This window comes from Thermothelomyces thermophilus, chromosome 4 (assembly GCF_000226095.1).
Source record: "Thermothelomyces thermophilus ATCC 42464 chromosome 4, complete sequence".
NCBI lineage: Eukaryota > Fungi > Ascomycota > Sordariomycetes > Sordariales > Chaetomiaceae > Thermothelomyces > Thermothelomyces thermophilus.
This window is the reverse complement of record NC_016475.1, coordinates 3,882,833-3,894,512: the sequence shown is the minus strand read 5'-3', so window position 1 is coordinate 3,894,512 and position 11,680 is coordinate 3,882,833. Positions and strand designations below refer to the sequence as shown.

The 11,680-nt window shown below is 51.2% G+C and overlaps 5 protein-coding genes across 5 annotated transcripts; 1 reads left to right on the top strand and 4 right to left on the bottom strand.

Annotated features, from left to right (window-relative positions):
- Window positions 1–154: 154 nt before the first annotated feature.
- Window positions 155–817, bottom strand: MYCTH_2307506 (uncharacterized protein). The gene is made up of 2 exons (XM_003664503.1): window positions 562–817; window positions 155–477 (listed from the first exon to the last, which is right to left on the bottom strand). Exons 1-2 carry the CDS (start codon window positions 721–723, stop codon window positions 196–198), a joined length of 444 nt encoding a protein of 147 aa, XP_003664551.1. The 5' UTR covers window positions 724–817; the 3' UTR covers window positions 155–195.
- A 981-nt stretch (window positions 818–1,798) lies between these two features.
- MYCTH_2307498 (uncharacterized protein) lies at window positions 1,799–4,129 on the bottom strand. Its single transcript, XM_003664502.1, has 5 exons — window positions 3,873–4,129; window positions 3,468–3,812; window positions 2,704–3,343; window positions 2,543–2,622; window positions 1,799–2,454 (listed from the first exon to the last, which is right to left on the bottom strand). Exons 2-5 carry the CDS (start codon window positions 3,645–3,647, stop codon window positions 1,945–1,947), a joined length of 1,410 nt encoding a protein of 469 aa, XP_003664550.1. The 5' UTR covers window positions 3,648–3,812; window positions 3,873–4,129; the 3' UTR covers window positions 1,799–1,944.
- A 487-nt stretch (window positions 4,130–4,616) lies between these two features.
- MYCTH_2307497 (uncharacterized protein) lies at window positions 4,617–5,153 on the top strand. The gene has a single exon (XM_003664501.1). The coding sequence runs from the start codon at window positions 4,732–4,734 to the stop codon at window positions 4,963–4,965; it is 234 nt and encodes a 77-aa protein (XP_003664549.1). The 5' UTR covers window positions 4,617–4,731; the 3' UTR covers window positions 4,966–5,153.
- Window positions 5,154–5,655: 502 nt separating this feature from the next.
- On the bottom strand, window positions 5,656–6,120 carry MYCTH_2128358 (uncharacterized protein; the record flags this gene model as incomplete). The annotated part of the gene is made up of 1 exon (XM_003664500.1): window positions 5,656–6,120. The coding sequence occupies one exon, from the start codon at window positions 6,118–6,120 to the stop codon at window positions 5,656–5,658; it is 465 nt and encodes a 154-aa protein (XP_003664548.1).
- Window positions 6,121–6,541: 421 nt separating this feature from the next.
- Window positions 6,542–7,612, bottom strand: MYCTH_52713 (pectin lyase-like protein; the record flags this gene model as incomplete). The annotated part of the gene is made up of 1 exon (XM_003664499.1): window positions 6,542–7,612. One exon carries the CDS (start codon window positions 7,610–7,612, stop codon window positions 6,542–6,544), a length of 1,071 nt encoding a protein of 356 aa, XP_003664547.1.
- Between the last annotated feature and the right edge of the window lie 4,068 nt (window positions 7,613–11,680).

Sequence of the window (11,680 nt, the reverse complement as noted above, 5' to 3'; positions counted from 1 at the left end):
GTCGATGTCGAAGTGGATAAAACGGTTTTTTCGTTTTCTCCTGTCTTGTGGGATCCGCTCCGACACAGAAAACGCTGCATCGTAGAGGTTCGGGTTCTCTCTGGGCGGAAATGCCATCGCGATGCAGGTTTTGATCACTGGATGGTTGGCGCCGGAGAAAAGATGTCAGGGATGCGCAAGAACAAAGCCCGGTAATTAATTAATAGTCGACGACATTAACTTACGGCAGTGAAACATGTGCCACAAGGCCCGGTTCGGGACCACCATCTGTCTGCTCTGCATGGTGCACAGTGCCTTGTGTAGACTCCCTCTGGGCAGGTACTCGAGGAACAGAATATTGTTGACATCGGCGATGTGGTTTGGCCATGAACCATCCGGGTGGCCCGGGGTGCGCGCTCGTATCCTCTCGGATCTCCGCCGGTTGACCAACGGGGCCGGCTGTTCCAGCTGAACTATATGCATGGCATTTCGGAATCTCTACTCGGTTGCGTCCCCATTTAGCGGCTCATGATACAAGTAGGAGCCGTACGGTGGCTGGAAGAGAGATAGTCGGTGGCTTACCATGGTATGACCTCTTTCCCAGCTGATATATATGTCTCCGTTGACGGTGTGGTTAGATTTGGCAACGAGGTACCTTCTCTCGCCGTTGGGACCGGGATCTGGGAAACGAAACGCGGCAGCCACCCCGTTCCCGCCGTGCCCGAGGTGCCTCACAAACTGCATCCTGCGGGCCTCGAGCTGTGTTCTTAGCCTCCGCCGAGCGTTACGGATCCTGGTTCTCAGTCGCGGAGCGGGATCATTTCGCGTTCGGCGGCGAGGCCATGCCAGCTGCTGTGGGCCTTGGTGGTTGACTCGGCGAATAATACCAGGCCAGGGGCCAACAGCTGAGAGCGGCAGATGGGTCAGCTCAGTTCAGCTTCGGTCCAGGCTGTCCCCCCCGAACGGTCGGGAGAGGCAACCTCGGAGAAGCACTTCGTGGGATGGTCGGGTAAGCCTACCTTGTCCCGCTGCGGGCGGAGGAGGCGGAAAGGGGTAGGCATGGTATTGGGGCGTGTTGAAATCGTCATCAAAGTCTCCTCGGACGCGATAGCTGTTGAAAGTGTAGTTTGCCTGCTTTTGCTTGTTAACGAAATCGTTGGCCATGACGGGCGGCAGTTCCTCGAGATGACGGTGTGATGTTCGAAACCCGAAGAAAGAGATTACTTGGGGACTCGGGCTCCAGGACTCACTGAGCGGAAAGTTGATTTAACATCCTCGGGGCCTTTTGTGCTGGGTTCGAACAAAAGTCGAATCTTGTCTGATGTCCCTAGATTGGGGAATACGGAAAACACGGACAAGTGAGGTGTTGTGCCTTGAACAATGATTTTATTGGCAAGTGCACGGATCCGGAAGGAGCCTCCATCGTGGGAGGCATTGATTCGAGGGGATGCACAAAGACCGATTAGCAATACCAAGGCGGCACCGCCACTGCCTCGCGCGCACTCCCCCTTGTTCGGATTCCGCCACCTCGAGAGTTGCTATTTGCGGCGCAATACCGAAGCTTGGTAGCTCCTGATTTCTTCCCTTCTCTTCTATTTCCTTGATCTCCTCCCCTGTCTGTATTATCCGGGTTCCTTTTTCTGTTCGTGATTCTTTCTTCTCTCGGCACGCAGTCGGTGGGCTCGCAATTAATTTAGAGGCACCACGTTGAAGCACAACGGCACAATGTGTGGCTTGGTCAAGGTAAATGCAAACACATCCCCGGGGGTGGATGTAGTTAACGTTTGCTGGGTCAAACACTGATCCTGCAACGCTTCGTTTTTGTTTGTGCTGCTGCGGCTGGTAATTATCTAATTACGTGATGAAGTAGGTAATTACACACAGCCACGTCGGACAGAATTAGAACCTGACCTTACGTACCCAGCGGCTAATTAGCGCTTCCCAAGGTAATTACGGATGTACCTATTAGGCATCCTCCTTTGCCCGCGCCTCGAGCGCACCAGGCTCCGTGATGTCGACTCCTAACCTCAGGGCCTCCGACACCTCGGCCGAAGGCCCGGTGAACCAGCGATGGGCCCAGAAGACCCAGAGCCCCACGGCAAAGGCGCCGACGATGCCGACGGCCACAGCCGTGTAGTTGAACGTCTGGCTAGTGACCGGGTTGGCCGTTGGCAGACAGAAGACGACCGTGATGAAGCCGATCCAGAGACAGGTGGCAGCCGCGACGGGCCGGGACAGCACGCCGAGGTTGAAGGGGCCCTTCATCGCCACGAAGGACTTGTGGCAGATCAGGCCGATGAGGACGGGCAGTCCGTAGCTGATGTACAGGCCGATGGTGGCGATCGAAGTTGCCGCCGAGAAGGCGACCTCCGACCCCAGCGAAGGCAGTGCGAGGATAAAGGAGAGTGTGGCAGCGAGCCAGACGGCCCGGGTCGGGGAGCGGAAGCGGTCGTCAACCTTGCTGAAGAAGGGGTGCTAGGACAGGCAGGGTCAGCCATGGCTGTCTCTTCGCATGTAATAATCATGTCAAGCCCTTGCGCATTTAACTGCTCCTGTCACCTACAATTCCGCCATCCCGTGCAAAAGCAAACATCATCCTGCTGTTGCTGGTCATGCTGAAAAGCCCGCAGTGCCAGACGCAGACTTGAATGTCCCAGCATGTCAGCCAAGATTAATAACCTCCACTTTAACGTCGTCGATACGAGAAAGGATCACGAAACGCACCCATGATGAGGGTAAACAGAGCCAGGGCGCCGTCCTCGCCGGCGACATCGACAAAGATCTGCAGCACCGGCTGCCCATAGCGACTGTCCAAGACGGCGGCAAAGTCCTGGATCGAAAACAGCAGGGCCATCAGCACGAAGAAGCCAAAGAGGGCGCTAAAGCCGACGCTCGAGATGACGCCGATGGGGGCGCTCCAGCTCGCCTTCTTCGTCTCCTCGCTCAGGTGGGCCGAGGCGTCGAACCCGGTGAGGGTGTACTGCGAGAGCAGGGCGCCGCAGACGGCGACGTAGACGGAGCTGGCGCGGACGCTCCAGCCCTCGGCGCCCTCGGCGCCCTCGACGGCGGCGGTGCCGTCGTGGAAGCGGCCAAAGACGAACGAGGCCGACTGGTGGGCGGGCGCCTTGGCCAGGACGGCGATGCACAGCGCCGTGATGCCCGCGCTGTGCAGCACGATGGAGACGTTGTTGAGGTACTTGAGGGCCCGCACACCCAGCGTGTTGATGAGCGCGTGCGAGAGCAGCACGGCCGCGTAGATGCCGATGGTGACGCGAGGCGTCGGCGTGAAGTCCGGGTTCTTGACCGTGACCGCCGTGGGAATCAGGCCGGCGAGGCCGAAGGAGATACCCGTTGTTACGGCCACCTTTTCGTTCAGAAGGAGGGGGGCGGGAGGTGAGGTGGAATGTCGGTTAGCGCGTGTGGGGAGTTAAAAGGAGACAGAGCAGGAGATCCAAAGAAAGGAAGTAGAAGGGCCCTGGGCTGCCTACTTGTCCGAGAAGGTTGTACCACCCCGTGAGCCAGGCGGCAAAGGGGGACCAACGCGGCGGCGCGAGCATGGCTGCCCAGAAGTAGGGCCCACCGCTGGTCGGAATGGCCGACACAATCTCAGCCATGGACACGGCGACCAGCAGGGTGAAAAAGGACACCAGGATCCAGCCGACGGACATGACTTGAGACAGCCCAGCCCCTCCTCAGTCAGTGATGATAGTCTTCCAGGCTCAACATGTCCAGAGAGAGGCACACCGGTACATGTACCTGTAGAAGCACATACCAGCAGGGCCTCCCGTGTTCAGGCCATACGAAAAGAGAGTGGTGATACCTGTGATGACGCTCTGCTGGTTGTCAGGCTCGACGCTCAACAATGTTATCTGGGTGTTTCTTTCTTGACTTACAATGATGGAGAAGGAGACGCCAAAGTTGTGGGCAAGGCCCCAATCCCGCTTCAGCTCCTGCTTGTATCCAAACTGTGCCAGCCGGTTCTCGTCGCCCTCATCCCCGGCGCCGGAAGGCCGCCGCTGGACTGGTGTTTCGTCAGAGCTCATCTCTACGAAATGTGAATAGCCAACTTAGACGATGAAGGAGAGCAGCATCAACGTGGAGTGCCGTTGGTGTGAGACCCTGTGTTGCACGAGACGTCGTCAATGGTCAAATTAGCGGTCAGGGAGATCAAAGAACGCGGTTTTTCGTGCAGCAACCGAGAGAAGAGGACCAAAGGCTTCGGTATTTGCGTACAGAGTCTCGGTCATGAATGGTTATCACTGGAGAGCTCTACGCTAGTGTATGTAGCGTTACATCGAGGCTTATCTGCAACACTCAGGAAAGGGAAACTGGGGCCTGCCACGCGGGGTTAACATGGCCAAGCAAGCGGTGTGCATGTGACATTGCTATCTCTCAGCTGATAATATGCATGTCCCAGAGATAAAGTTGTGGGGGTTCCCCGTAGGGCGACATCATCTTGAAACATGAAATGTTCAAAACTGTTTCTGTCTTTGCGTGCCAAAAGTAATGAGGGCTTAGCTGAATGGTGCCACGTGCAGCCCATCTGGTGGTTGGCTTGCAGCTGTAATGCTGCATTCAATAGGTAGGTATGTACCTAGATGAGGTACCTATGTATTGATGTACTGACTAATTCAGCCCAAAGGTGAGCCTGTGGACATAACTAGATATATTAAGATCAGGGGGGACTTGGCCTACACCGGTTGCACTATAACCACCAGGGGCATACAGATAGACGCCAGCCTGCTCTCGAACATGGTCGCTTCTAGAACCTCGCGGGAAGTGATCCTGGATACTTGCTGCAGGATGGAGGGCCGCGTGGTCGGTGTGCGCGTTCGCGTGATCGGCGATGGCTTGTACGCCAAGTCCAAGCCTCACTATACTTATCTCTTGGACGAGGAATCTTTCGCGCCGCATTGGACGGCGATCGAAACCATCACGTTTGCCACCAAGCTTACTGGGCCTTCAACTGGAACAGCTCAAGTTTGAGAACCATCGGCAGGAAACCACACGCAGCCGTTTATCCCGATTCTAGAACCCCACCCCACCCCCTTCTTTTCAAGGAACTGAGTATGGCAAAGTCTCGGAAAGTTGTGGTGACTTGTGATTTGATCACAAAAAGAAGCATCGGCTTGCAAACTCATGACTCGATTTCCAGCTTTGGAATTCCTTCTGCTCACAGACGTCGTAATAGCCTTCGTGTCGCCGCTGTCGCTGGGAAGTGAAGGTATGCGGCGTTGTCACAGTAATACAAAGTGAGCAAGATAGAAACAAAGCTCTCTGGGTCTCGGATTTGTTCTTCTCTCACGGTTTTATTTTTATTTTTATTTTCTTCTGTTTTGCACCTTGGCATTGCACTCTCCTAACTTCACCCTCGACACGTTATTAGCACACGGTGATGCGTGGCCAGCTTGACTCTGACAACGGGGGCATTGAATCTAGGCGCTGACAATAAGAGTGTTGAATATTTATTATACTTACTGCCATGAATAATTAGGGCATCTACTAAGAGCTCTACCTTGTCTTGCAACCAAGTGTTACACGCCGGCTGTTATAATCCTGTCTCTGACTAGCGGCTTATGAACCTTGAAAATCGTTAGTTGCCTGGCTGGTATCTCATGTAATTAGGTCCTTAGCCCTCCTTTCACCGCGGTTGAAGATCAGGTATCAGGTACCTAATTACTCGATGGAGAGTCGAGGGGGCTTAAACGGGAGAACGTCGCAGTACATGGTCCTGTCCGGGGTCAAGTCAGACGGGCATATCACGTCGACCACCAGATCCTTCCTGACGGCCGTGCTGTGCTGCTCGATGGTGAAGCCGATGCCGAGGTGTTGCCAGGTGTCCTTGACGCGGAGGAGCTTGAAGGGGGTGAAGTCGGGCATCCATCGGGAGTCGGTCCTGGCCGACAGGGCCGCCACCACGGTGTCGTGGATGTGGAACATGGCCGGGCCCGTCTTGTCCTGCAGCTCGGTCAGCGTCTCGTTGCCGTGGAACTCTTGGTTCGTCATGTCCTCGACCAGCGCGAGCGGCACCTCTACGTGCACGGCCGCCACCTGCGCCAGGTCGATGTAGCCCTGGGGGAAGCAGAGACGCACGTGGATGCGCGGGAGGATGGGCAGTTGTCCGAGCGCGTTGCCGGCCATTTGGATCCGGCAACAAGTAAGTAACCTAGGTGGACTCAGGTGATTTAGTTATGATTCCTGGATTGTCTTGATGGTAGGGACGGTGGTCATCGGCAGCTGAGAGATGTATCAATGTTATATAGTTCTCTTAATCACTGTAATTACCCCTCGTGTGGGACTGGTCGAAGTCGAAGACCTTTGCCTGTTTCCTTAGTATTTACTGCGGTGATTCGCAATTGCAAGCAACAAAGCACTCAAAACATTGTGCCGGAACAACTCGCAAATTCTGTGCTTGCTTGTTTTCTCCTGTTTGGAAATGATTTTGATTTCCTCCATTTTTACTATACTAATTACCAAATTTGTACAGAGAAAGAAAAGAGCCAACAGCACAGTCTGCCGTGGGGGACCTGATCCACCATCAAGGTAATCCCCCGAGCCTCTTCTAGCAAATGTTCTGTTGGGCATTGCCGGTGATGGACCAGCGGATGTTTTCGCCGCAGGGGGACTCGCGGACCGAGGTGTTGTCGACCTGGAGGGTGATGGAGACGTCCCTGGTGTTGGGGAACTCGCTGCGGGCCGAGATGCGGACCTCGCCGCCGCCGTTGACTCTGCCGCCCTTGATGTTGACGTTGTAGCAGTTCTCGATGAGGATCGCGTTGTTGCCGTTGTTGGCCAGGTCGACCGAGCCGATCTCGACGGCGCCCGACTGCGAGACGCAGAAGACGCCGCGGCCACCACCTCGCGAGACGACGCGGTCGACGAACACGTTGGTGCCGTAGCTGCCGTCCGCCTTCTGGCCGTTGTTGTTGGCCATGCGGAAGGTGGCGTAGCCCGTGCCGGTGCCGACGTTGTCGCCGTCGACCAGGCCGACCCTGGCGTTGGTCGTCGTCTGCAGCAGCAGGCCCGACTCGCCCACGTTGCGGGCGATGACCTTGTTGATGGTCAGGCGGTCGATATTCCACGTCTCGACCGCGTGGCTGCCGGCGCCCGTGACCGTGATGACGTCCATGCTGACGTCGGAGCTGGGCGCCCGGTCGCGGTCGAAGCGGATGCCCAGGCCGCCGCTTAGGTTCATGGTGATGTTGCCAAGGGTTAGGCCGCGCATGCCCGAGAAGCGCAGGCCGAAGTAGGGGTTGCCCGTCATGCTGAGGTAGGGGATCTTGACGTCGCTCGCGTCGGTCGACTCGATGGCGCCCCGCCCGGCTCGGTTGCCCACGTCGATGGTGCCGCAGCCCTCGAAGGTCTTGCCGCTGGTGATGGTGATGGTGCTGGCCCCGATCGAGCCCGACGCCAGCACGGCCACCCGCTGGCCGCTGCTGATGGAGTCGAGCGCCTTCTGGATCGCCTCGCGGTAGTCGGACCCCGAGTAGACCTGGTTCGAGCCCACCCTGGCCGTGTATGAGTTGCCCGACCCCGTCACCGTGGCGTGGGGGGACCCGGAGCCGCACTGGGCCTGCGCTGCCGACGCCAGGGCGAGGGCGGCCGTGGCGAGCGAGAGGACGTTCGGAGCCATGGCTTGTTGGTTGAGTGCAGGTGATGGATCAATGCTAGAGCCTAACCGATCCTAGGGAGCTATCAAAGCTACAAACCCGGGTGGGTATTAAGCATCGAAGGAAACGATCTAGGTCAGGCAAGGCAGGACTGAGCGGTGTGTCTAATAATAACATGCTAAAGAAAACATAGAGTCAGGTAATTAATAGTTAAGGTATGAATGTTTGTAATAGGCGCCTCGGCAGTCAGAAATCCGGGGTTTGCTCGCTGTTGCGACTCGGGCTGATGTCCTACCGAGCTACGATAGCCAAGCCACACCGCATACTTTGTAGTTATTAAGGGGCGCTAGCATTCGAGTCAGCGGAGTGACCACGCCCGGCTTGGCTCGCGATAGCTGAAACGTCGCGACAACAAAAGGCCGTGAGTTTCGGACAGGGGCACCCTCGGGTAAATTGAATGCAACAACAAAGACACCAAGTTCCACCTGTCAGAAGCTCAACCTCCCTCCTCTCTAACCGCTCGTTAACGCTCTTTGCCGAGCTATGTGCCAACCATGGAGCGTTAACCCGGTACTTGAGCTGTCGATCGGAATATCCTCCACGAAATATCCAAACATACCACATTCTGGCCCTCTTTACGTAATTACTAATTATCTACACCAGTTGGCTGCCCATACCCTTCCAGCTCGCGGCATCAGATATACCGAAACATATTTTCCTTCACTGACCTTTTCATGGCTACCGGCTTCCCATCCTCGTACTCGACCCCGGACTCGCCTCCATTGCTATAGCTCGGTGGCTGCAATCAGTACAGCTCAGAAGGCTGCAAAGGTACGACATGTCACGGATAAGCACATGGACGGCCCGGCAGGCTGCAGCCAGGACGCGGGACATTCCGACAGCCAATCACTTGACAGACCAACCAGAAGATTATCACTACCAAGACTAAGGTCCTCACTAGTGATAATAACATATCACCGTCGACAACGCGGAATCACAGAGTAAAAGGAGGAATAGTACTGGTAATAACTATTGAAGAAGGACAGATAATTGTATATATATAGCTAGCCAGTTACTCGTTATAGTGGACTCTGGAAGTTCACTAGTAATAGTAACTTAACTTCTATAGGAGATAACCCTAGTGTTATTATAAACCCTTTGGCTTTACCGAATCCCTTAGACGACTTATATATTTGTCCTGCCTAATTTACCTCCATCTGAACCCTTTTAGAAGAAGTCTGAGTTAGGTTTGTCACACGTTGCTATTACTCCCTTTGTTTTATTATAGCTTAGAACGGAGGTGATTTCGACCTTGATATTGACATGGCTGCTAACGTCACGGCCGAATAGCTGCTTGCCTAGCTCGGTCAACTCTAGTAGCGGATCTAGGAGTTAGACTAGAGAGATAAGGTTACTTAAGCTTGGATTAAGGAACTCGAGAACGGCAAAAAGTACTCGCAGAAGCTGGTTAACGAGGCCTATACTAAAATCAAGGCACTTAAAGGCGCTAAAGCAAGCCATATTAAGATTAAACTACCTAGTAAATACGGAGGAACTAAGGAGGATCTTATAGGATTCCTAATAAACCTCTAATCCTACTTTCGGCTTAATAATGATAAGTTTCTAGACAATAAAGCTAAGGTCCTTTATATAGCTATGAGATTAGAGGGTAAGGCATTTAGATAGTTCGAGCCTATATAGAACGATTATCTTATTAAAGAAGATAAAGACGACTAAGACGTATTTACGTAGGTAGTCTTTTAATCTTATGACTGGTTTAAAGAAGAGCTTTAGAAGGTTTTTAGTAACAAAGACAAGAAGATTTATACGTAAGAAAGACTTATTAACCTCTAATAGACTAAGTTAATAGCCTCCTATGTTATATAGTTTAGATAGGACATGCTTAAGTCTTAGCTTAATGATAAAGTATTAATATAACTATTCTATAATAGCTTAAAGGAAAAGGTTAAAGACGAGCTATATAAGTATAACTAGCCTAAAACTCTAGACAAATATATTATATAGGCTATTAAGATCAATGATCGACTCTATATATAAGAGTAGTAGAAACGAGGTTAGATAAATAGAACTATAGTCAAGGCTAACGATAAGAAGAAATAAGTATATGTTAGTATATTATATAAGATATATCCTAGAGCTATAGATATAGATATAGCATAGAAGTAAGATAAGAAAAAGACGGCCAAAGATAAGTCTAATATTACCTACTATAATTACAAAAAGAAAGGGCATTATAAGCAAGAATGCCAAAGCCCAAACAAAGACTAGAAACTAGTCCCTAGAAAGGAAATTACGGCTATCGACGAAACTACCAAGGACGTCATCGAAGTAGTAGCTATAAGTTATAAAGATAAGGATAGCAACACGGATAGTCTCGGACGCGACGGTAACGGTAAAGACAAACAAGCACTATACTCCGAACTGGTTACGGTAGACCTAGAGATAGGTCTTGCCGAATAGGATATAGCGGGAGAGTATATACCACCAATTTCGATTCTCCTAGCCTTGAGGCAGTAGGGTTTCACAGTTACCTAGAGGCGGGATAGATCGTAGATAACCGATACCTAAGGAATCGAAAGACCTAGACCTAATGTTCTATTCCTCTAGGAACAAATCGAATGGTACTATAACGAAGTTTTCTAGCTTAATATAGAACTATATGAATGGGATAGATGCCTAATTTGGCTTGCCTAGTAGAGCGATAAGATAAGGGACAAGATAAGGGAACTCTGATGTATTATAGAAGCCATTAGAGGAGAATAGCCTAAGATATACGATAGGCCTAATAGCTATACCAAGCATTTTGACGATTAGTAACTTAGCTACGACGTATAGAACCCTAAGTACTAGTTTATATATGTAAACCACAGAAAAGACAAACGTATATAAGAAAGCTATTAGAAGAAATACTCCTACCTTAGCATTAGAGTACCTATAGTCTATATATAGTAGGAAGGATTTGGAAAAGAGTTCTAATACCTTCTAGGCAACGCTACACGACTGTACCCGCGACACGAGGCATATATATAAGTACCCTGGTTCTAATATATATTATACAAATGCCGATACCACTTTTGTAACAAATTCGAAAATAATTACTAGCCAACCCAACAAGGAAATGAGGACAGAAGTCTCTGCCCTATGGAATAAGTCTATAATATAGGAAATAGAGCGGCCGAATTGCTCTAGAAAATCGAAGCTCGCGATCCGGAAGGCATTACGGTAACACCAAAACGAGCCTAGCCTAGGCACTATAGAACAGGACGAGACATATAGGACTCGTACCGAAGTAACGACTGCCTCTACCACGCAGATAAAAAGAAATCGCAGATCTAGGAGCTTTAGATGAAGCTATAGTACGTACGATAGAAAGTAGAACAGACCTAATGGTAGGGAGCTACTAGCACTCAATGGCTTACAGAAATGAGCACGATCGATAAAGCCGCTATTAGCCAAATAACCAAAGAAGTCAGCACTAACCTAGGAAACGGGTCAGGGCCCTTTAAGGGGCCCGAAAACTATTAACGCCCGTATAGCGGCGAGTGGTAGCGCAGTACAGGAGGAACTAGCGTAAGAGACCACTATATCGAGACCTCCCGGCAGAAACATAGGAAATCGCTATAATCTTTAGACGACGGCGGTAAGATAAGCGACTATAGATAATAGCATAATAGAAACAGCACAAAATACTTATACTAGTAGATAGTAGAGTAGAGATAAACCTGATTTCGCTAACGCTTGTAAATTAGCTACGGATACCCTAGAGAATGAAGCGGAAGTATAGTATAATCAAAGGGCTATTTCCGATATAATAGGTATATAGGGAGACTAAACCAATCGATATCACTATAGTAAGGAAGACTATAGTAGTTATATTTAGTATCGTAGACATAGGTAACGACAAAGATATAATATTAGGATTACCATAGTATAAGATTACGACCCGGACATTAGCTAGAAGAATAGTAGCTACCTATAACCCCGAATGGAGTCATATTTAACTAGTAAGATAGGAAGTATATAAGGATCGCGAGCAGACAATACCTAGGGAAAGGTATATCCTACGGATC